The sequence below is a fragment of the Cygnus olor genome, chromosome 3, assembly GCF_009769625.2.
Source record: "Cygnus olor isolate bCygOlo1 chromosome 3, bCygOlo1.pri.v2, whole genome shotgun sequence".
In the NCBI taxonomy this organism is placed as follows: Eukaryota; Metazoa; Chordata; class Aves; order Anseriformes; family Anatidae; genus Cygnus; species Cygnus olor.
The window spans coordinates 8,169,668-8,193,321 of NC_049171.1; the positions used below are offsets into that span (position 1 = coordinate 8,169,668).

Consider the following 23,654-nt stretch of genomic DNA (forward strand, 5'->3'; position numbering starts at 1 on the left):
GCCTTTGGACTGCAAAAATGTAGCTAGACTAGTACTCATAAATTGCCTAATAATCCATAATCCACTATCTAATAATACTCTAAATAATCCAATCCAGATTTCAGAAATTTCCTTAACTGCCAGTGCTCTGTGCTCCATGTAAATGTTTTTGAGATCAAGGATATAACCAGTGGCAGAAACAGCGAGCGCAAAACAAGATGACCTTATAGGGAAAGAATTAGCCAGAAATCTAACACTGAAGGAGATAGATTTATGTTTGAAGGATTTTCACACATGGCATAAATGTCAGTCCCTCTCCACCCCCCGTAAAGTCACTGCAGAACAAAACAAAACATAAAAACTTGAAGAAGAGAGGAAGTTAAAAGTAGAACCAGAAAAAAATTTACCAAAAGTAAATAAAAATGTTTTACCTGACTCCCTTGGGCACTGAACGGCAGGCCTCACAGTAATGAGTGAGAAATGAAATTTTAAAATGAATGCAAGTGGGAGAAACTGCAGAGAAAATTGAGACAGAGTTTCACTGTTATTTATCCTAGACAAAGTATACATGCTCGGCTCTGAGCAATACATGGCACGGTAGCGGCACCGGGATGGAGCTCTGACACAACTAATCTTCCTTTTCTATTCCCTTCTGTGCTTTTGAGGAGGAAAGGGGAGAGAAACCAATTTAGTGTAGTGATGCAACTTGTTTACTTCTCTGTACCGCTCAGATCCGCTGGCTGAAATGTATTTTGGGAGGTGCAAGAGGGAAGGAGAGAGAGAGGGAATTACAGGAGCAGAAGGAAGACAAAACTGTAAGACAGGCCTCCAAATTTTGCCACTGCCTACTGGTTCATGCGAGCAGCATCCCTATGGTCAACAGCACGCCAGTGAAATTACATGGGTTACCAAAGAATTACTCTGCTTGAACTGTTTAAGCTCTGGCTCATCTCAGTGCAATGGAAATGCTCAAATGAGCAGCTTAGATGGCAGATCTAACGGGGCACCAAGTGCCTGGCCCGATTTACTGGTGTGAAAAGCCAGCCCCCACCACCGCCAGGGCTCCAAGCCCTTCTGCTGAGCTGGGACACGCTCAAGCTCTCGGTAATTCAGACTGCAGCATCCTCACTGCTTGTGGCTGGAGAAACAGAGGGAGGGTGCTAGGGCAGCCCTCAGTCCTGGCTCCGATCCCTTGGACTGCAAAGGGAAGAAGGGAAGAAGAAGATAAAGGAGAGGAACAGTTATTAAGAAATACAGGCTCATTTCTCATTTCCTTTGCCCTACCGAAACTACCACCTAAGTGGCATTACAAAGGCAGAGACAGTCCCTTAGGCTACCAAACCAACAAAACGTACCTAGTCACCAACTTCTTCCTGCTTTATAACCCCTCATTAGAGTTGATACATCAACATTTACATGACAGAGCCCCCTTTTTTTTTTTTTATTAGAAGCTCACTGTTCTTAAAATACATTAACAACTGTCACCTACATACTCAGTGGCTCTTTGTAGTTAGCCTAACACTTCAGAATGTGTTAAAATCACACATAAAACTTATAGTAGTCTAACGCTCAGGAAATAAGAGTCTTTAAAGGGTTTAATTCAACCACTAATGGATTTTCTCCCAAGTTAGGAAACATTTATATATTGTTGATTTACTGCAGGTGTGCTAACTGAATTTGGACTTACACATACCAGCTGCAAGCAAATCAAGGAAAAGGCTCCATAAATCAGTTTAAGACACTGTAGGCTGCATGGTGCTTGGATTGAGACAGAATTTTCCCACACAAGCACACAAAACAAATGGGAGTTTATAATTTTCTCTGTCACAGCTCATAACTTTTAAAGGTTAGAAATCAAAGCACCACTGCAGTGGAATTTCATACATTTGAATGGGATGGACATAAGGCATCCCAGAAAAATGATTTATATCATCCCCTCTTCATACAATGAAAGAACGAAGAATGCAATGGTTATGACAAAGGCATTGACTAATTGTGTTGTTTGGTAAATACCTTCCCCTGAAATTTCTCTGGATAGATCAAGATTTTTGACTTTCTCTTTGTTTTACAGACCGTTCTCCAACAACCACTCTGCTTTTCCAAACAAATCTGCAATGCATACTGCGTTTAGCAGCTTTTTTCAACAAGTTGCACTGGCTCAGAGTCAGACATCGTAAGACAAGAAGCCACGGTGACTTTATCCAAGAAATACGAGGTGGCAGAGATCCAGTACGCCCAGCACTCAAGGTGAAAGAACAGCATGGAAAAAGATTCTCAAATTAATTGTCAATTATGGAAGACTGCTGGAGTGAATACTAGATGTATGCATGGGATAATGTACCCAGGCACCTGCACGACTGAGCTGTGGAGAGCGCAGAAGCAATTACTCTATTTTTAAAAAGAACGAGAGATAACATCATCGGAAAAGGACGTATAAAGGGGGGACACATTTGAGTGTCTCCATACACACAGCTCAGCAGCTAATCACAGAAGATGGTCCTCTAGAAGCGGGAGGGTCAGAGGACCTGACTGAAGAACCTGCCTGTAAGGGAGGCATGGGAAATGAATTACTGATGCAGCTTTTCGAGTATGGGCAAGCAACCAAAAAGGTGCTGTCATATCGATGCCTACAATATGGGCATCCTACGTGGCAGAAGGTAGAATGTACCAAGAGCTCATTGCCCATACTGTGGCACAGGGAAGTCACCAGGTAGCAAGAACTTCCATCTCCTCTGCTGCAGGTGGTTGACAAAAAGCCTGGGAGCGCTCCATACCCAGTTATCAGCAATTCCCAGGATATGCTGAACAAACTCTGGATTCCTCCTGAATAAACGCCAGCGAACCACTTCTTGGCTTGCGAGACTCAAGGATGACACAGCAAATTCACTTTTTCATCTGCATTCTCCACGCGCCTCCTTGGTCCTAGCTCCCATTGGCATGCCACGGGAGTGTGGGAAGAACAAGAGATTAGAGTCAGTGCAGCAGCTGCTCCTCCTGGCTCTTTGAATAGAGGGAAAACAGCTTTCGCCCAATGCATGGGGAGTGATATCATCAAGTTAGCAAGCCAAGAACAGAAGGGATACATCAGAAAGGAAACAGGAACAAGAGCTTCCTCTTACAAAGCAAACAGTCGTGCTTTTTTAGAGCTAAATCTTTGCCTAAAAAGCTCTCACAAAGTACCTCATGGGAGCTTCAGACCATTTTCAAGTGCTGGAAGAAAAACAGTCCTGGGGTTAGAGTGGTAACCTGGATCTGGGGAGACCCACTTCAGTGCTTTGCTCTTGCCAAGCGTTCTTGCATGACCTTAGGCAAAAACACTGAAGCTGTAGTTAGTGGATACCTTGGCTTCAAAAGCAAACTCAGCCTAAGAAGTTCTTGCCTTCCCTCTGCCTGCCATGCACAGCCTCCACACCTGCGCGGCCCTGCCAGTCCACAGGCACTGCGCTGCAAACCACCCTGCTGAGCAGAAAGATGTTAAAAGCAAGTTTCTCGTTGTATTTTTTGGGGGGTGGGGAGGGGGGGGTTATTTTGCCCTGGACAGCTTAAAGGAGCCACAATCAATTGGATAAGAGTAGGGGAAGCCTGTGGTGGCACAGGGGCTGGAGCAAGGCTGGGAAAGCAGGTGGAGGAAGCAGGTTGGTGGTGCCAGACAGGCTCGGCCTGCATTCGCCACACAGCTCCCTCTCTCCTGGCAGGACACAAGGAGGAATAAAACAGCCAGGAATGTGCTTAAGCCAGCACTGCTGCTGAATACAAGGCACTGTGTGACCACCTCCCTGAATACCAGGCTCCCAGTTGTCATCTCCAAGCTGGGGCCAGCAGCTCTGCCCCCCGGCCTGCTGCAGGGCACACATGAGGAGAAGCACCGAGACCCCCGGGGGCACGGGGCCATAGGGAGGCCAACTGCTGAAAGCCACAGCCAGCTTCATTTTGGTAAGCTCCGGTTTTCAAAGCTGGCATGCAAATCCCTCTGCTTACCCTACATAATATGAACATTCTCCTACAAGCGCCGGCTCCTGATTAACTTGGTACTGCGCTTGCCAGAGCTATCTGAATAAGCCTGTGAGCCCAATTAGCAGCAGATGCAGCACTAACGCTCCTCACCTGCTGTGCTTACCAGTCTTCAGATCAGGAAGGGAAGGGAATATATCAAAGACTTGTGGAGGGAAGGAAGCTTAGAAAAGGGCTCAGAAAGGATGAGGGAAATAGATGTCTGCAACTGTTCCTCAGGCAAGGAAGCAGAGTCCCATACAAAAGGGAAAAACAGACGGGCCTAGGGAAAACTTTGCTACAGATCATGAAAAACATCCAAAGGGCTGATCTTGAACCCTGGCAATGCGCCCCGGGAGCAGGACACAGCCGAGACTCGGGGCCCTCCTGGCCTGAACCCCTAGGAGCTTCTCTCCACATACCCCGGCACATCAGCACCTCACTCAGCCCATCCTTTCCACGACTTCTCTGTCACTTGTGGTGTTTTGTGAGCGCTTCAAACAGTAAGGAAGGAGCCTCTGGAGCCTACAGCTGCAACACGAATAGAACCCTGACAGGCACCACTTCTCTGAACTTCCCTCAACTGCCAAACACCACAGCTGCCTCCGAGTTTTACCTGAATATCTATGTGTATGAACTGAGTGCTTACCCATCAAGCCATCTGCCAGCTTTTTCACTTCAGCTTGTGGCAGCGTTTTTAACAATAGGAAAAAAGAAAATCGTGTGCCAGTTCTGATTTTTGGGCAGAGGAACAGGGAGCCTGCCTTTGGGAGGAGGTCCTAAAATAGGGTTTAGGAATGGATAGATGCGAATCCCTGGAGCTTTGAGCTGGTGGGAAAACAGGAAAAGTAGATTTAATGCTATATTTAATGCTATAATTTTCTATCAGCCAGCAGAAGGCAGCTGCACGTTATGTATGCTAGCTGTTTGCATCTCATTCCAAGAAGCCTAAATCTCTCCATGTGGCAGGCAAGGAGAGTCTAGGCATGCCACACAAACCGGTGGCTAACCCCACCGTAGCTTATACATGTTCGTGTTTTCCAAATTTCAGCCAACCCGGCAGTAAAATGTTTTATTATTGTTATTTTAATAGTAGCAACCACATAGTTGGTGAGCCTTTTGTCTTGTCATCTTGAAGATTGGGGCTGTAGGACACATATAATGGAAATGTATTAAAACAGTAGTCTTAATCAAGGTGTGGTCAAACAAGCCTCCTAAGATCCCAGGACCATTTCTGTGTGTTTTTACAGGTGTCTAGATATGAAATGTGGCCTCCAGTGACTGCTCACCAGCCCCTGAGTCCAGCCCGCGCATCACCCACCAGCTTGACAGCAGTCTCAGTAGAGAGATCTCCCAGTCTGAGCCAACTGGATTGTGCAACACAGAAAAGCTTTCTGGAGTTGCTGACAGCAGTTTGTATTTCAAATCCTTTGGTCTCCAAAACATGTCACAAATGGCCAACATTTCCAAACAGCGCTCCCAACAGTAACACAATTAAATAGATGGTTTTGTTTCCTACAGACACATTCCCTTATCTGTGAAATGGGAATGATGACATGTTTTCAGAAAGAGGAAATTAAAGTCTCCTTCACGGGTCTTTACATCTATATCTGCCTTTCAAATGTTTACTCCTGAAATTACTGGTACAGCCTGACACAGAGAGCTGCCAGTGGTGACCATGCCTGCATGGTGATACACTCAAAACCGAATGACCCCTGCAGGTCAGGTACACAGACCAGACAGAAATGCAGATGCAGAAGACCTGCAGCACACCAACAGTGGAAGAGCTTTTTTAGCCAGTGTGACTTCGCATGGGTTTTTAAATGACTTTTCCAATCTAGCCTTTCAAAGCAGAGGGACAATAGAAATCATGCAAGGATCCTAATTTCAACTGGAAAGAAAAATACGTATCTTTCCTTAATATTGAAAATAAAGGAGAAGAGCCAAGGTAGCAGCCTGCTCTTCAGCTCTTTACAGGACAATCAATAAATAATAATAAAGCAGCATATAGAAGGTCCATCTCAGGTCAACCAGGGGACCTCTGATCAGCTCCTGGCTATTACAGGAAGCTTAAGACCCAGCAGTGCCCACGATGGCTCCTTCTCTTTCCCTACACATGCTCTACTTCAGCTTTTAGTCTTCATGTCCTCCCAGAGCATATACATTGAGCAGCTCGTGGTATGGAGTGAGGGATACAGAGCAGATATTTATGGTATCTGTGGACTGCACCTGTCAGACAGCTGCCTGCCCTTGCAGAGAACTGGATCTACACGGTGCCTTGTGATCTTACAGTTCTTGACTTACCTGTCATTTACCTGAGAAGTCAGTCTTTTTTTTTTTAATCCTATCCACCAAATACCATTTCATTTTTATGGCACGACAAGCTGCATAAGCATTTGTGAAGTGAATTCCCTCCAGTTGAGGGCAGTTACCATCATCGTACCACACATCTATCCTAGACCATTAGTTTTAGCCGGAAGAGAAGGAGTAGCAACTTCGAAAGACATTAAACAGGCTGGTAGTAAGCATCCCAGCCAACCTGCTCCTTTTGAGCATTTTGTTTGGCCCAGAATCATGATTCTATCAAATACAATTTGTGTTACTACAAGCATGGGTTTGAGGAATGATTACTAGAAAAAAGACACTTCACAGATCTGATATTCAAATTGTGACATACATATATTCTCTACAACATTGAATGCTCAGATTAAGTTCCATAAAAATCTCACTCTTTAAGAGAAGCAATCACAATGGTCCAAAGTTTATAGTGTGATGAAGTATGCTGTGTTAAAAGGAATTTGGGTCATGAAAGTCTGAGGAGGAAAATTTACTTTCCCAGGGTCTACCCTCTGCTGCTTTTGATTCAAAAGCGGAGAAGTGCTTTTGGCATGCTCCTAAAATGCTCTTTTCAAAACTGATCCTCCCCTTCCCTCCCCTGCTTTTGCAGAGTGCAAAGGTGCTGCCCTTGGGACTGTCCACCAAGCTCCCACACCAAGACTAGGTCCTACAGGTCCTACCTCACCAAACACACACATCCTGACCTCCCCAGTACAGGCACAGCTTTGACAGATAATCATGGAGGAATCCCCTCTTTTCATAAGTAACTTTCATAGAATCATAAAGGTTGGAAAAGTCCTCCAAGATTGTCTGGTCCAACCATCCTCCTACCACCAATATCACCTACTAAACCATGTCCCTAAAATTTTTTTCCCCCTCGGATAGTTCTCACTGAGTAACATCAAGTTTTCATGGTCTCACTTTAGCGAATCTAGATGGTACAAACACAGACAACTGAGGCAGCCAAAAGGAACGTCGTGGTCTCCCAGTGTTGGCCAGCATCACCATGACACAAAGTCAGAAGAGAAGAGCAGTGAGGTTCACTTAATATCAAATTCAAGCCTGTTTGTGGTGGATCACACTTGCCTGTTCTTAACTCTTGGGACTGCTAGGAAGACCGGGTTGTCAAGAGCTCTGAAAGCACGAAGTGTGATATTATTTGACAAAAAACAAAAGGTGTAAATAATATATGCATATCCCTCTGCCTCCAGAGAAAAGGTTAGTGTGTTATGAACTGTGAAAAAATAAAGACGTGAAGCCAAGAACACCCAAAATATCCCGAGGAATATATCCAAGTTGCAACTTTACAGTGGCCATTTGGGGTTTTAGAGACATTTGTTTTTTTGTTCTTTTTCCATGTGTGGAATGAAAAGAATGAGTTCTAAAGAGGAGTGATAGGACATGGAAAAAAAAGAATTGAAAGAGCCATTTGCACGTGGCTTGTTTTATTATTTTTAAATCAGAGGGGGAGAAAGACCCAATTACTGGACTGAAATGGAAGATTCGCTCCAGATATTCATTGACACTTGGGCAGTCTGCCCTTCAGAGCTTTCCTTCATGATCACCTGTACAATAAGCACCCCGTGTTTGACTTTCAGTGCAAACATTTCAAAACATCAAGTACATGAGAACAGTCTGCACAGCATACCCTGGTGATAGTCCCTAAACGTCCTCCAATGTTACTCAAAGAATGAGAAAGATATTTGCTCCAAGATATGTAAAGAAGTGGAAAGTTTGACGTGACGTTACTTCAGATTAAAACGAAGCAATTTTATTTTGTTTTATATGCTTTCCAATCCCACTAAGTGTAATTACGGATGTCTGTCTACTTACAAACCTCTGTACAATGGAAAAATGAATACAATTTTTAGCTGTCCAAATTACAAGAGACTGTAATACACAAAAGCAATAAATACAGGTTCTGCCAGCAATCAGATAACACTTATCGTAAACAATAGCTTTTGCTATTTATTTGAAGCAGGTTCAGCTGCTACAACTTAAGATTTGGTTATTCTTGTTTTTGTGTTGGATTTCCAGCAGGTGGTGAGGACATGATAGAAGTGTTTAACCACAAGAGATTTAGAAAAGGGACCGGTATTTCATTTCATATGAAATCTAACAAAGATTTATTTTGCTAAATCAATTTCCAATCTCCCAATGGTCTCTAAGTTTGTAGTGGCTGCTTCTACAACTTTCTCTTTCTTAGCTTTCAGCTCTCACAGCTCAATGCCACACAAAAGCTGACCAGCATTCAGAAGTGACTCCAGACATCATCAGTTTTGTGTGCAGATTTTTTTTATGCAACATGGAAATTGTACAACTCACTGAAGTGTTAACTCCAGACATATGCCCGTAAGAGATGCACCAAAATTTCCTGCAGCAGTATTCAGAGCAGTACGCGTTACTCTGGGAAAAAAGGGGGCATCAGAAGTCTTAATGTCTTGCTTTGAGCCAATACCACATTATGAAAATGCTGCACGACCCATCTCCATGGGTATTGCACTGCAGAATAGCAACCCCAGCACTTGTTCAGTTAATAAGAGGGGAATGCATCGACAGTGAGGATGCAGACTTGGAAAGCACCTGAAAAGCTGGTGGGACAGTGTGGTCCCTCCATAGATCCTGCCTCTCAAGAGGTACAATGGATCCACTTTTCCCCACGCACATGGGTTCTCCTACCCCCTCCTCGCTTCCAGCATCCCCAAAAGCTGAGCTCACCTGTGCAGGACACAGAAAAAGGTTTTACAGACTCTGCAAATTGAGCAGCTGTCTTCTGCCTCATTCTCCCAGTCTTGTGGAGACAAGATGCAAAGGCTCCATCCATCGCTTCCACAAAGACACGGAATGTTTTAACATTAACAGTGGTCAAGGATTTGACACTGACAAAGCCACAAAAAAATTGCTGTAATCTAATGTTATCTCTCTCCCTCCAGGTATACATCACTTTGAGTTGCAAGATACTTAGGGTTTGTACTTTGTTTATTTTCCTAAAGCAGATTAGCAAGAAAATGGAAGGTTAACAGAACATTAAGGCTGAGAATTTAAATGAACTAGCTAGGAAAAACAAGGCTGTAATTCTCATAACCACTCTATGTCAACCATCCTGCACATATGCAGAATTCAATATTGTTGTAGTGGCTGAGAAATTTATGTTGCAGTATACCTGTAATATGAGAGAGTTGCATTTATTGCAGGAACTTTTAATTTCCTCACTTGTACATTAAATTCCCAGTATAGTTTTGTGCTGTCTTCTGTTGTTGGTGGGATTTTTTTAAACGCCCATTTCCCTTGACTTAAAAAATAAATGAATGAAACTGTGTTTGAATACTGAAATAAATGCAGATGACTTTTGCCAATTTCTACATACAATTTAGGGGCTAAATATATCAATCCATCTCACACCTATCCCTTTAGAATCAATTACTGAAATAACCATATTTAGTGTGCAGAGCCCAACACCACATGTAACTGGAGCCTAGTACATTAAAAGTTTAGAGAAACCTTATGCATGTGTGACTAGAATTTCAATGGCATGCGAATTACTTCAAATAGCTCACTCATAACACAATATAGTTAATGATCAGGGGGAGAGAATGGGACTTGGAGGTCTTAATACCTCCCCATCACGCCCAGTTAAAGAATCTGTTTATGTTGCCTTCGCCTCTGTCCCCACCCTTCCCCGAACCCATCCTCGAAACAGTGACTAATACAACTCCATTTGACAAGTTTTTTCTGCTACTGAGTTAATAAAAGCCCGTGGGCCAAGAAAACAGCAACGACTGTTCCAGCCAAGCCACCTATGCCTGCTGGAGAAGCAATGCTCGCACTGACCATAGCTTGGGCTTGAGATTTTCCCATGCAAGAACAGAGCCTCTTTCTGCATGATACATCTGGAGAGGAATTTCTACCCTGAATAAACCCCTAGACCTTCCTGCAAATGGCCAGCAAAATTCAATTTAAAATGCTCATGTATTTATATTTTATATATATACATACATACATATATACACACATATATATATATATAAAACCATTTCAGTAAGCAGGCTTTCTTTAGCAAGAAATCAAGTGCATTGCTCTGCATAGACCCTTTTTACCCTGACTTCTGTGAGCAAGGGGAGAGAAAAGCACAGCCTGCTCCTGGATTTGGCAGGCATAGTATGGGGCAGCACAGGCAGCCTGAGGCAGCGGTCCTACACGTGCATTTCTCACCTTCACAATTGTTTCAGGGAGGCAAAGACACATTGAAGGAGGGATCCAGGACAAACAAGACCTCACAGCTCAGGTAACCCAGCAATCATCTTCAAAGCTTTGTCTTTTCCAAAACTGGAACTGAGGAACAAACCCACTTAAAACTATTCTTCTTCCGTCTGTAATTTGTGAGCTTATCCAAACAGCAAGAAAAAGATGACTGCCTCACCTCTACACTGCGAGAAGGTATTTCAGAAGTGACACAGACATTCTTATTTTTGCAGCCTCGAGACATAGAGCAGATTCCAAATGCCACTGACGTTGCCACGTTTGTTCACAATTCAACCCGTGTTCAACAGAGGCTGAACCGCCGCAACGGCTACTTGCAGCTCATCCCAGCAGACGTACTGCACTTTCCCAGACTAAAGTTTAAAAATCCCGAAATAGCTGTAGCGAATGCGCTTGGTATGGATGCTGAGGGAGGGCAATCTGGGTCGCCTTCTCCTTGCCAACTACCACTGACACCTGGCCAGACTCCAAGAAAATACACATTTCTCTGCAGATAGCTAGATAAACATTTAACCGTAAGAGCCGTAAAAGAATTCCACTTCTGATCATGCATATTACATTTGTTTTTTGGTCTGTTTTTGTTTTTGAGAGTGGGGGGTGTTGGTTGTCTTTTTTTCCTCCTTTATTTAACCTATTTAAAGATAACCAGCACATGCTCAGATCTCCCTCTCCAGCATTTATTTAGCTTTAAGTTACCTCAGACCAAAATTATTTTACCTGTTTAATATATTGCAGTCCAGCACATTGCAGACAGAATTACTGCAATAGTGCTATGTAAATCAAACTCACATGTTAAATAAAACAGCAATGCAATGTGTGTCTGTCCATAATCATTCAGCTATAGGCATCAATCCCACATTTACCATATGAATAGATGAAGATTCCCTCAAAGCAACAGAATCTTAATTCTACCCCCAAATTCAAACATATGCATTAAAGAAACACTTCAAACATCAATATCTCTTTCTCCTAAGGCACACTTCTTGTCTGTAATTAGTTCCCATTGGTCAAGTGGTTTTGCTTCTATATGCCAGGCTATAGTAATGTTTTAAGTGATGCTCTATGATTCATCCCACACTGTCTAATATGGTATTTTTTTCCCTTAACCCAGAATAAGAAGGAACGGATAGAAAGAGGAAGGCAGGGGAAAAAAATTGCCTGCAATCATATTGTTACACTGTGCACAGTTTATGGCTGGCACACATCCAGTTTGCAGTTGTGATAAGAAATGTGTAATCCTATTATACGGAGAGGAGTCAGAATGTACAAATAGGTCCTGGAAATAGGAACTTCTCCTGTAAGATTATTCTTTTTGCCATAATAGTTCTGCAAGTAGGTCTAGACAGTAGCTTTTCACAATTCTCCCCCACTGGTAATGGAAAGGCAACTGCCAAAGCAATTCACCACACATGAGCTGGGATTTTTGCACAAGACAAAAGAGGCAGCATTGGACATTCACTTACAAGTGTAGCATTAATTGGAACCATGGCCACAACTCCTTGCATATGAAGAGTGGGTTGTGTGGTATAAAAAGAGGTATATAATTCTACAAAGTTGTCAAATCCTGCACACTAAGCAGTTTTTAAGAAACATGAACTTGCATGCTTCTCGTGGCATTTTCCTTACTAAGACAACACAGAAATCACTTCCCAAGCACAGGGCCATCGGGCCGCTCAAAGCCCATTCTTGTGCTGTAGGTGTAAAACCAAACATCACCTTCAATCTAAGTCAGCATTCCCATGGAGTTAAAGCCCTGGATCATTCCAATCTGGTTATCCATTTTTCTCATTTCCTTCACACGACACCACTGCATTACTGTGGTTACGACTCAAAAAAAGTGGCTATGAATTCCCAGACTTCCCACACGTGTGTAAGAGCTTTTGACTTAAACGAGATCAGTTAAAAATAAAGGACGCTGCTCTCTTGAAAGATGTTTTCTGCCAAAGGACCCCTGCACCAGGACAGTGATGAGATCCATGCCAGCAGCATCCATGTTCCTGAGCAAACAAGGTCATCACTTAACCTTAGTCCTGTCTGACCAAAGAGTGAGTTCCTCAGAGGAAAGGGCTTTTGAAATGCAAAGCGTGAGAAAGACTTCTTCCTAGCAAAAAGGATAAATAATTAAAAAAACACACACAAGCACGTCATACAGGAGTAAAGGACATGGTCATATGGTTGCAATGTATATACGAGCACCATAAATTAGCCTGAGCAGCAGCAGGGTACGCTAGCTTATTACAAACCCCATCAGAGTGTGGCTAGATCATTATTGGTGCTTGAACTAGCTGATTTGGTGTATTTGCATATACCAAGCTAGATTGAGTATATTTGCATGAAACTGCAATTACTTCTGTGACTACAATGTAGACATTCTCAATAAGTACCAACAAACGCATTTAGCATCCTGTCTTTCAACTTGCTGCAACAGCAGTTGAGTTTACAGGTAGGAAATTTAATTCTCTTCAGGGTAGAAAAGGGAATCAGTGATGAAAGGGGAAAAAGAGGCAAAATAAATAGTTCTATTACAATCAAGACACTTTACATTTATAAGAATACAAAGACAGTGACTAAACGGTGTCCTAGGTCAGAGGAATACACACACATTTCCATTAAGCTCAGCAGGAGGATGAGTGTGTACACATCAGGATTTCAACATATTAAATAACTTAGGTGTGTTGTTTTCTTAACCTTCAGCAGTGCTCTCCCCATCAAGAATACTGAATTCTGGATTTTCCTAACTATACAGTCCAAGCATCAGGCAACACGGAGGCTGAGGGCAGCCAGCTCCGAGCAGGGGTCGGTCTGCACGATCTCCAGAGGTGCCTTCCAACCTCAGCGATTCTGTGAGCCTGTGATAATTAAATAATATTTATTTCTCACGAGAAGGTCGAATGTCACAAATTCTAAAGTGTAAAGTAACAGTGAGGCAATCAGATTAAAGAGATTCTGTTGAGCTAGAGTGGGCAGTAACACATGTACTGCAATCCAATTAGCGAAGAAGATTTCCCCATCGTTAAAGTGCCTTGTGCACTGAGCTACCTTCACCTAACCTGACAAGCAGCGAATTATCTGTTGTAGCTGGACTCTGTTGCAGATTAATTAAAAGAAAACAGCAGAAGAAAGAGATGGAAGGGAACTGCACGAAAATGCATGATTTTCCTATTAACGTGAATGTAGCACCTTGATAGGAACCCGGTAGCTTGCAAAAACCTCCAACAACAGGAAAAAGAGGAGTAATTTGAAGCAGCAAAAGACGACAAAACCAATCAGAAATCATGAGACTTGCGAAAAATAATAGATTCACTATTTCTTTTGTGAGTTTCTCAGGGGTTTGTTGGTTGCCTTTTTTTTCCTCCAGCTTTTTCCCACTGCATTTAGCATCGCCTTTACAGAAAGCAGCCGAAGACAGACTGTTGCGTGTGCACACACACACACAACTCCCCAGTGCTTAGTCTGCAAACAAAAGGAACAACATAGCTGCACTGAGATCAACAGTGGAGACCATTTATTCAAAATAGCCTTAAAATATGTAATCCTCTTCAGAGGGTCATTCAAGGTTTTCCCCAACAAACGCGTGACTATTTGTTAATCGAAGTGTCGATTTGGAAATGATTTTGTAAGACTAAGAGGATGGCTGGCAGACCTGGGAAGGACCAGGTGCCAGCAACAGTGATGCTTCCCCTTCTGCTAACCATCATAGGGTACCTACCCTTTGTGAGAATGACCTGAGAACTTGGCCTAGAAGGAGACGAACAGCACTACAACCTCAAAGTCTTTGCAACCCTAGTCAAATGCCAAGTTGCAGACTCAAGCTGTCCTCTACCTACTTATGCAGCATGGCACCATCTCCAGGGCACACCTGTGACACTGGCATCCAGCTAGCTGGAAACCATGCACTTCTATTTTAGTGCTGAGCTGGATCCTCCAGCTCCCTTTTCCTTTCTCACTTCCATAAATGAGAAAGGAGGCCGCTATTTAGCTTCAAGAGACATCATTGTGGTGAAGGGGGAAGAAGTTGTAATCTTGGGAAAAACAGACAGAAGAGTTTTTGTATGGACACTGCCCTACTTTGCTGACTTGTCTTTTTTAAACCCTTCTATCCTTGGTGGAGATATGTAAGCATGATTAAGAGCCATCCCCTGACTTCTTGCTGGTTTCCATGCTGCAATTACCCTGCTGTTTTTTGATATCTAGCTGAAGGGCAAGTAACTGATGTCATTATCAACTCATAGCTATAGAGAAAAAGAAGTCTTCTCTTTTTTGCAAAGTCCTCCATCCAGGATAAATCACATTGCCTCTGTGCCCTGTGTTTTACATAAAAATGCACACGGACAAAAATAAACCAGGAGCTGGGGCTTCAGCATAGTATGCTCATGAAAGAAGATCTTTCCAAACCATCTTGATCATCTCCTGACTAGTCCGCTGGCAAATTATTAGAAAATTCTGCCTGCAGTTTTCTTGGCAACTCAGAAGGGATTCTTGGTACCTGCAACACCGCTTAAGCTATATGAGAAGAAATACTCCCCTTGTATAACAATGCCAAATGGAGACCTTCACAGATGAATTTGCCAAGCTGCCCCAAAAGGCACTGGGAAAGTTGAACCCAGCCAGAGTTGCACCCCAGGAACCATTCCCTTGGTGGCAGGAACATCTTCAAGGGAGGATTCAGGATGTTTTACCACCCTTGTGTTCATCATGCATAGAGAAGTACCAGATAATGAGACACTGCTACATGGAGATATTGCAACGTCCCTAAAACTAGAGCAGCTTGTGTACCATCACTGTGAAGGCTAATTCCCATCCCTGGTACTGCTTACCTTTTTCCTCATAGCCAATGTGGCTGATAACAGCACAATATACCATTTCCATTTATGTTTTAGACTGATTACTTAAATTTTAGTCTACAGAGAAAGCTAGAAAAAAAAAATGTTTCCATAATCACAGGTGATTCAAAGTGTTACACCATGAAGGCCTGAAGAAAGGCAAGAAGGAATTGCATAGTTTGACACTACGTGAAACTTCTCTAGTCTGAGATTTGCTCCGTGTCTTATCTCATATTCTGTAAGCATGCATTTTGCTCCATTTTAACTGTACAGAATGGAAAAAGGAAGGGAAAGAAAAAAAGCATGAAACAAGTAAAAGGTGCTGTAGTAAAAGCGAGGATAGGTAGGTAGTTACTGGTAGAGAGAATATAAAAATTGTACTGATCCATGAAAAGGGAACATACATGACCTAAGGAAAGTTAAAGATGATCAAAAAGTCAGTTAACGTAAGACTTCCTGCTGACCACTTATCACCTGAGCAACTGTGGTAATAGCCAACTTTATTCACTTTTTATATACGGGGAGAAAAAGAAGATAAAAAGGAAGAATACAAGAAAAATCTTCAGATGAAAGCATGTTTTTCAACTTGTTTCCCCTCAAAAACAAAAAACCCCACACATTTAAACCCTGTTAAAAGGCTACCCCACCCTATTAAAAGGCTACTCACACTCAAATTGCCAATTTAAAGGCTTCAGTCAAAAAATAAGCATGAAGAAATAAATGTCTACCCTCTTGGCAAGTCCAGCAATTCTCCCTCCCCATCAGTCTACAGACCAAACACAGTGCTGTAAGGGTATACCCAAAATAACAAATGAGTTGCACTAAAGTCCCAATGCAGTTTTCATAAGGTTTATTGTTTGAGCTAATTTAATGAAAAGATGGTCTAGATGATTATTATCTTGGCAAAAAGTAACCTATATAGACGGCTATAAAAGACTGCCACGATCACGGCATCTTACCTCTTAACTGAAGACACAGCTAAAGGAAGAGGGTAAACAATCCTGCTCTTCTAACCATCAGAAAAGTTGACTTTTTCCAACCATTTCCACAGGCTGGTACAAGACTCTCCGATGTTGCCCTGTCTGCTAACTTTTGGCAATCAGTTGGGTACCGTGAACACAACCATCATCAGTGGGAGGAGGAAGATTTACCATCGCAGAATGCTACGAGGACAGCTTAGTCATCCTCTGGCTAACGAAGGTGGTGTTATTTTACAGCCAAACATCAGGCTGGGGCGCAGGCAGCCTGGGCTCCGTTCCCAACACCACCATAAAATTTCTTGGGGAGATGTAGTGCTTGCCGCCGTCTAAAAGGACAATATCAAACTAAATTGGTTAAGAACTGTACAAATATCTAAGGAGAATGAAATGGGAAGATTTTTAAGGAATACACAAACAGCTCAGGGACTGAAGTTCAGCTGTCTACAGAGCTCTGCTTTCAAACCAGAAATGAGAAGCCTGCTACGGAAAGCTTTCTGAAAGCCACTTTTGGACTAGGAATATTCCTTAAAATTCTGTAGAAACATAAATCAGGGCTGCTGATCTGCACATTCACATGGTATGAAGTCTAGTAATACTAAACTGAATTTCACTGGCTGAGAACAAATATTTCCATGAGCAAACACTTCTAAACTGGGGACGTTTGTTGGTTTTTATGACATTTTTGCATGCAGTTTTTGATTCTACACAGTCCCAACTGAAAGGGTTTTTTTCCCTGTTAGTACTGTACAAGAACATAAGAAAAAGAATAAGCAAACAAATTCAGTCTCCACCCAGCTCCCATGTTTTTAATAGGAAAGCAAAAACAGGAAAAAAAAGCAAGGTCAAAAAAGCAAGCCTGTGGCAAAGCTACAACTCAAGTCAAGCACAAGATTTTACCTGTGGATTTCAGAGTTGGAGGATAGCAACTTATCTGACAGACCTCTTCTTGTCTCATGGGTATCTGCATATACATGCTGTAACCTTACAAATAAATAAATCTCCTGAACTGGAATGACGACACTCAGGTTTAATGTCTGAGAGGAAAGCTGTTCAGTGATGAGAGCCAGCAGTGCCAGCTGCTAGAGGTAAGATGAGGCTCAAACCTATCTCTTCTCCAAGAGCCTTTGAGACCCTACACAGACTGTGGGAAGACAGATACCAAACTGACTTCTGATCAGTCTGTCACTGAAATAGAGATAACAGCCCCCTGCCCATGGGTTAGGTTTTACAGAAGGTACACGAGCAAGTATGATTTGATCGTTTTGGAGGACATCCCTAAATGCTAACAGTTTAAAATACTACTGCCCGACTGTGGCCATGTAAGGCAGAAGGAATGCATCTGAAAGCTAAAACAAATACAGTCCTTGTAGTGTGACGTTCTCATCCTCTGCTCATTTCCAGTTTAGAAGAGCACAGAAACAAAGGAGAGGCCATAAAGCAACAGGAGCAGCCATCGGTTGTCTTCACCTCCAGCCATTCCCCCCCAACCACCAATTTCAAGTGCTTGTTACACTAATGCACGCACACACCCCACAGGCAGCTGCTGTGGGTGTTGCACTACTATTAAGTGATGATGGGAGATGGGAAAGGAGCCTCCTGCAGACATTCTCCTTCCCGAGCCCACCCTCCATGCTGCAGAAGTTTCCGAGTTTCCAAGCCCAAACAACTCTTAGACATGTTGTAATAAAACCCATCCGCACAGCCAAGGATCTGCCCTGAGCCAGCAGTAATTAAAATTAATCATTCACAATTACTTTCATGGGCATGTTCAAAAAAGAGACACTGGTAGCTTGCCGAATCCTCAAAGCTGACAGACCTTGAAATAGGATGTGGTCAGGTACAGTGCGTTCCTGGATTTCAAGCAGTTAAAAACATGCTTTGCATATCTATTCACTGTCCTGCTCGCAGAATCTGCGGCGCTGCCATTCACTGCTACCTCGTTCCTGCAGCCTAAATTTTGAGCTGACATCAACGGATCGCTTGTGGGACTGACAAGGAAATAAATTTTTAAGTTAAAAATTACTGTGTCTATAATGGCAGAAAATTATGGCTGCCCTGTTGGGATTCAGGACCACATCAGTATTAATATTTCTTATTCTTGAATCTTAGTGTCTTCTGAACATGGGTTTCTTCCTGTGTTCCACACATTCTTATTCAGGTTTTAATCACTATTTTCTTCCATTTCAGCTTCGCTGGTCACTGCTATTTTGAGGGAGGTGAACAAATTTCTAAAGTACGGAGTAGCCTGAAGGATACCACTTTCCAAGCTTCAAAACTATTGAAGAAATTACATTTACAGAGGTAGAAGAATGAATAAAATTTGATGTACGGGATTAGGACTGTCACCTTCTGGAAAACTATTTATACAAGCAATTTTTAGGGACTGAGCATCTCCTATTCATGATATCAGCCTTAATCATTTCTGTCCCCTTTAAACTTATCATAAAAATGTAAGAGCATATGTCTTACATATATAAAACCAAAATTTGTAGGCAGTATATAAGACCAAGATTGTAACCATTGCAGAGAGAAAGCAATCTCACACCTAACGATTGCAGATCCCTAGGTATCAACCTGCACACCACTCCTTCCTCCACATCAGCCAGAATATTGATTTTTACAATTCATACCAGGGGAAAAAAAGTTTTCAGCAGCTATACTGAAGGAGAGGAACACGGTAATGGGATCGTCAGCCACCCACCATGCATGTTCTGTAGTTGGAGTTCAAAACTGGAACGAAAAGGAAGAGATAGAGGATTCAACTTTCTACGTTAATCAACTGTCAGCATGGTTTTCAGTTATAAGACTTCAAAGGAACACATATTCCCTCTTTGCTGAAGAAGAGAAATGCCTGATAAATATGTTTTGCTTTTTATCTTTATAATCTAGAGTGATTTTCTATACTGCATGTAGGTACGATGCTGTGCAGGAAAACAGCTGTGCAGAGCACAGACTGGAGAGGGAACAGTTACAAAGCACTTCAGAGATTTCAGGCAGGGTTGGGGAAATATTTCTCTTTAGGAAATTCAGCCAGAGAGAAGGAGGTAAACAGTATAAAACAACTGCAACACTCAAGTTCAGAAGTCTCTGTGGCAGTAAGCAGCACTGCAGCCAGTTTGAAGGAGCCACCCCAGATTTTTTTTGTTTTATCCAGGGTATTGGCATTTTTCTCAGCTCTGTGCTTACCTGTCCCCCATGCTTCTCTTCTGTTGGTCACCCCAATTTTCAGTCACAGCCCTCTTCTAATTCACATTATATCCCCACTATGCCAGTTTACCACTGAAAATGGCAACAGAGACATTAAGGTGCTATAACTTAGGGCTCCCCCTCTCCAACCTCTCCTTTCTCTGCACCATGAGCCCTGCAGGTGCAGCAAGGCTTCCCAAGTTGTAGCTTTAGACCAGGGATGAACATTTCCAGCTCCACTCTCACCAGCTCTCAATTCATCCCCTCCTTCCATATCCACAAGCATTTGCAGCTCAGAAGAGCAGCTGGGGCTGGCATCTCCAGCCCAGGTGCCAGGGAGATCCCAGCCAGCACACCAGCTTCCCTCCATGGGCATCTCACTACAAAGACCAGTTCTGACCTGCACAGTTTACATGATTTTTACACCACCCACAAAAATTTTTTAAGTTACAGGAAAGACCTCAAAGGTGTGCAGCAGAGAAAAAGCATGGCAGCCCCATTTCAATAGTACATTACGGACCCTTCTCCCTTTGGAAAGGGGCATCTCTGAATTATCACAGCTCATGTTTGTTAAAACACTGCAGAAGTTTGTACAAACCCATCTCGGCTCAACTCTAACAAATAGGAAAAAAAAAAGGAGGTTAGAGCATAGGGAAAGGAACTGTTAGAAGAGGTACAAGGAGCCCTGAAACCACATCAGGAAACCAGGAACAGCCAATGCAGGCATGGTGGGGTGTGTATGCACGTGTGTGGCTCCCCAAAATGCCATGATTGCCATACAAAATGAAGACAGCCAAAGGCCCAACCGCCGGGCATTTATGTATTCCCTCCTGAGCAGAAGTGCAGAGCAGCTCTGCAGAGAAGGGATGAAAGCTCAGCTTCTTCTTCCAACCACCAGACAATCTTGCTAGTAATGGATTAAAGAGGTTTAAGTAACTATACATCTAATAATGTCACAAGGGCAAGGACAGTTACATTTTGACTGCCTTGAACTACTGATAGCTTTGCAATTTTGTTCCTGTTTTAAATACAAAGGCAGCATTTTTGCCAGAGCTGACATGGTCTACGGATATAAGCAAGGCAATGAACACAGGAAGAAATGCTCTTTTACTATCCAATTGATGGAAAAAATAGATGAGCTTTCAGACAAGTCTATAGACATGAAATTTTCACAAAGTGAAGACCATTGGTCCTTAAATACATACACATATACAAGCATATATATGCACACACACACTTACATAGAAACTTCCTACCTTGCTTTAAAATCTGAAAGACTTTCTCAAGCTTGCACTGCCAGTAAAAATTACAGCTTCTTTGGTTGGGGAAAGAAAAGCACAGCTGAGAAAAAATGGACTGTGGAAAGACAGCAGCAGCAGAAGACAAAGTTTGCTATTACCTACTGTAATTATGAAGAAGCATTATTTTTTATTCTCTGCTCAACTCCTCTTTTCCATTCTTTTCATCAGCCTTAAAAATGATTTTAGGATTTCAGCAAAATAGGGTCACGTGGGGGACTGTATGCTTCTGGCCAAAGCCTTCCCTGCTCCTACCTTGGGGGAAAAAAATAATCAAACAAATCAAGCAGCAACGACAAAAGAGAAATAGAGTTTGCAGTTCTTCAGTTCTCCCTTTCCCTCTTCCCTAATGCAAATTCAGAGCAGATCCTGTAGAGACTGTAAACACCCACGCAACTTTCCAGGTGGGGAAAAAACACACCAGTAAATATATTAACAGCAATTTCTTTACCCTTTCTTCGCTAAGTGACTGGATATAAAATCTGTTGCTGCCTCATGGACAAACACACGGAACCTTTGGCAGTACAGAAAGATGTTTTGGGGCACTGCAAGGATTTGATGGCTGTCTTATCTTTCCCTGTACACTAACCAGTCTGCATAACCTAATAGCATTAGCTTACTAACAGATATATTAATAGGCGTGGGGGGAGGGAGAGGGGAAAAAAGCCACTAAAACATATTCCACCTACACATCTTGCTACTAATCACAAACTCAGGTAGAAAGAATTTTTCCTTCTCCTGGTCAGGCAAGAAATACAGGAGAGAAAAAGACATGGTAGGGGAAAGCACCTGTTTTCATATTTTTCTGGAAATCACCATATAAAAAAAATCTAACCTTAGACTCATCGTTGCATTTATCAATCCATGACAAGGAAAAAGAAAGTGGGAAAAAAAACTCAGGAACTGCCACAACATCTTACAGTTGGTAGTTTCAGAGTGATAAATATAACGCTGGTCTCAGACTGCTAGAAGGATTAGATTTAGCTGTAAAACAAGAAGTGCAGTTAACAGTTGGTGTTGGGTCTGGTGTTAGGATTAAAAAGCTCTGCTAATCACAAGAAATGCGAAAAGATTAAGGGGTGATGGCTGCCAGTAAGGTTTTTAAGAGCATGTACGTGTTGGAATTCATTGTGAGATTAGAATTCCTCAAGTTGAAAAAATTAAATTTAAAGAAAGAAAGGACAAGGGTAGATCATAAAGGCAGCAGCCAGTTTCACTTGCGCTGTCCAGAACCCATTCCTAAGGATTAGAGATTTACAAGTGGAAATGCAAAATGTATGCCATGGCTTACAGTGAAGGATCCTAGGAGGGTTTTAGGAAGGAGAAGCACGCATTTGTATTCTGGTACCTAGGAATTAACTACACTACTAAAACCTATTAAAACAGTGGGCTTGGGGAAAGATTTTGCTTACCAAAAACCTGCCTGAACACAGTGGAGTCACAGCTTCTGAAAGGCTCTGTAACGCAAGTCATGATGGCATCCAGTATCTGCATTCTTTCAATAGGAAGAATAAAGTGACACCTTAATTTCCTGGTTCCCAGCTGCTTTAGATTTACCAACACAATCTATTTATATTGCTACTTACCAAGGACAAGTCAAGCTCCCCATATAAAATATTCAAATTGCAGTAAGCAAATCCCCCCAGCTTCCAGAAGGGCAAAGTAATAAAGTCAGCTTCCTAAAACCTTGAAATAAACATCTTTTAAAACCCAAATTTGAATTTTGGCTGGAAAATTTTCCTAACAAGGCATTTTAGCCAGTGCAGGCCACAGCATCACATAGTAAGATTCCCTGGTTTGCTTACGACACAGACATCTCCATCAGCAGTGAGTGCACAGTTTATCACTGTCACCCTGGGCCACCACCACCCCAAACCAAACAGCACGCTGTGTAACATCTCAAGGAGAGCGAAGACCCTTCCATGGCGCATCAGTTCCACCACTAGTCTGATGGACAGTCATTGCTTAGCAGTGACGCCACCCCAAACTTGCCTCTTCCCCACAGTGTTCCAAATTTATCCAAAGATTTGGAGCTAAATGCAAGTGCTGCCATATGACTTGATGCACATTCATCCTGCTCAGCTACATTTCCTTCTGGGCACCCACAAGTTCAAGTGCTGATTCAAACCACCTTCTTTTCACTAATTAATTTACCTTCTCTAAAGCTGAACATTGCTGTTCAAGAGGTTAGGGAATGGTTTGGAATACGACGGTTTTATCGTTTTCTCACACACCTTTCAGTCCAGTGATTCTGGTGCATGTCTGGATTTTCAGAATCCAGAAGATTTCACTTCCCTTCTGTTCCCCTCAAATGAGTATTTTTCCAGATGCCTGTAGCAGAAGCAGAAATCACTGTCTTGCAAGAGTTATAAAATAGTTGTATTAAATAATAGAGGTGAAAGCACTGTGTATGATTTTTGCAGAAGTCTTTTCAGAACAGACAAATTTATTCACTGCATTATGGAATAGTTTGAGAAAACAAGATCATACAATGTACAGTGCCTCTATTTAAATTGTTTCATTTCTATTCATGACTGCACTGATTAGATACACTGGAAATATCATCAGTAAGAAATAAATAATTCTGCCAAATTAATAGTTGTTGATTTCTTTTACCTGAAAACGTAAGTAGCATCTCATCCACACTAGACAAAGCTGCTATAATTTGGATACATCGATCTTGTTGGTTCAAGTCTACGGAGCACACCAAGCCAGGTATTCATCTGCATTTTCTTAATATTAAAGATCTTCTTTCAAAATGAAACTAGAGAGTTAAGATTGGCTAATACACACTTTGCTTG

General features: G+C 42.3%; 1 protein-coding gene and 1 long non-coding RNA gene across 15 annotated transcripts in view; both read right to left on the bottom strand.

Annotated features, from left to right (window-relative positions):
- The window catches only part of KLHL29 (kelch like family member 29), a 391,073-nt gene that overhangs the window by 292,930 nt on the left and 74,489 nt on the right, over positions 1–23,654 (bottom strand). For 2 of the 14 annotated variants that reach the window (XM_040553899.1, XM_040553900.1), the window contains 5 exons: positions 23,088–23,184; positions 22,266–22,348; positions 21,689–21,837; positions 20,955–21,108; positions 2,648–2,901 (listed from right to left, as the gene is read on the bottom strand). The exons of 6 other annotated variants lie outside the window; for them this stretch is intronic. In XM_040553899.1, the coding sequence (XP_040409833.1) occupies positions 2,648–2,665 (18 nt within the window). In that variant the 5' untranslated portion in view covers positions 2,666–2,901; positions 20,955–21,108; positions 21,689–21,837; positions 22,266–22,348; positions 23,088–23,184. Of the gene's footprint in view, positions 1–2,647; positions 2,906–20,954; positions 21,109–21,688; positions 21,838–22,265; positions 22,349–23,087; positions 23,185–23,654 lie in introns of all 14 variants that reach the window. 6 more of the 14 variants (XM_040553905.1, XM_040553904.1, XM_040553902.1 and 3 more) reach the window with 5 other exon arrangements.
- On the bottom strand, positions 12,965–16,716 carry LOC121068602. Its single transcript, XR_005818982.1, has 2 exons — positions 16,349–16,716; positions 12,965–13,415 (listed from the first exon to the last, which is right to left on the bottom strand). It is a non-coding gene; the product is annotated as an uncharacterized LOC121068602 (long non-coding RNA).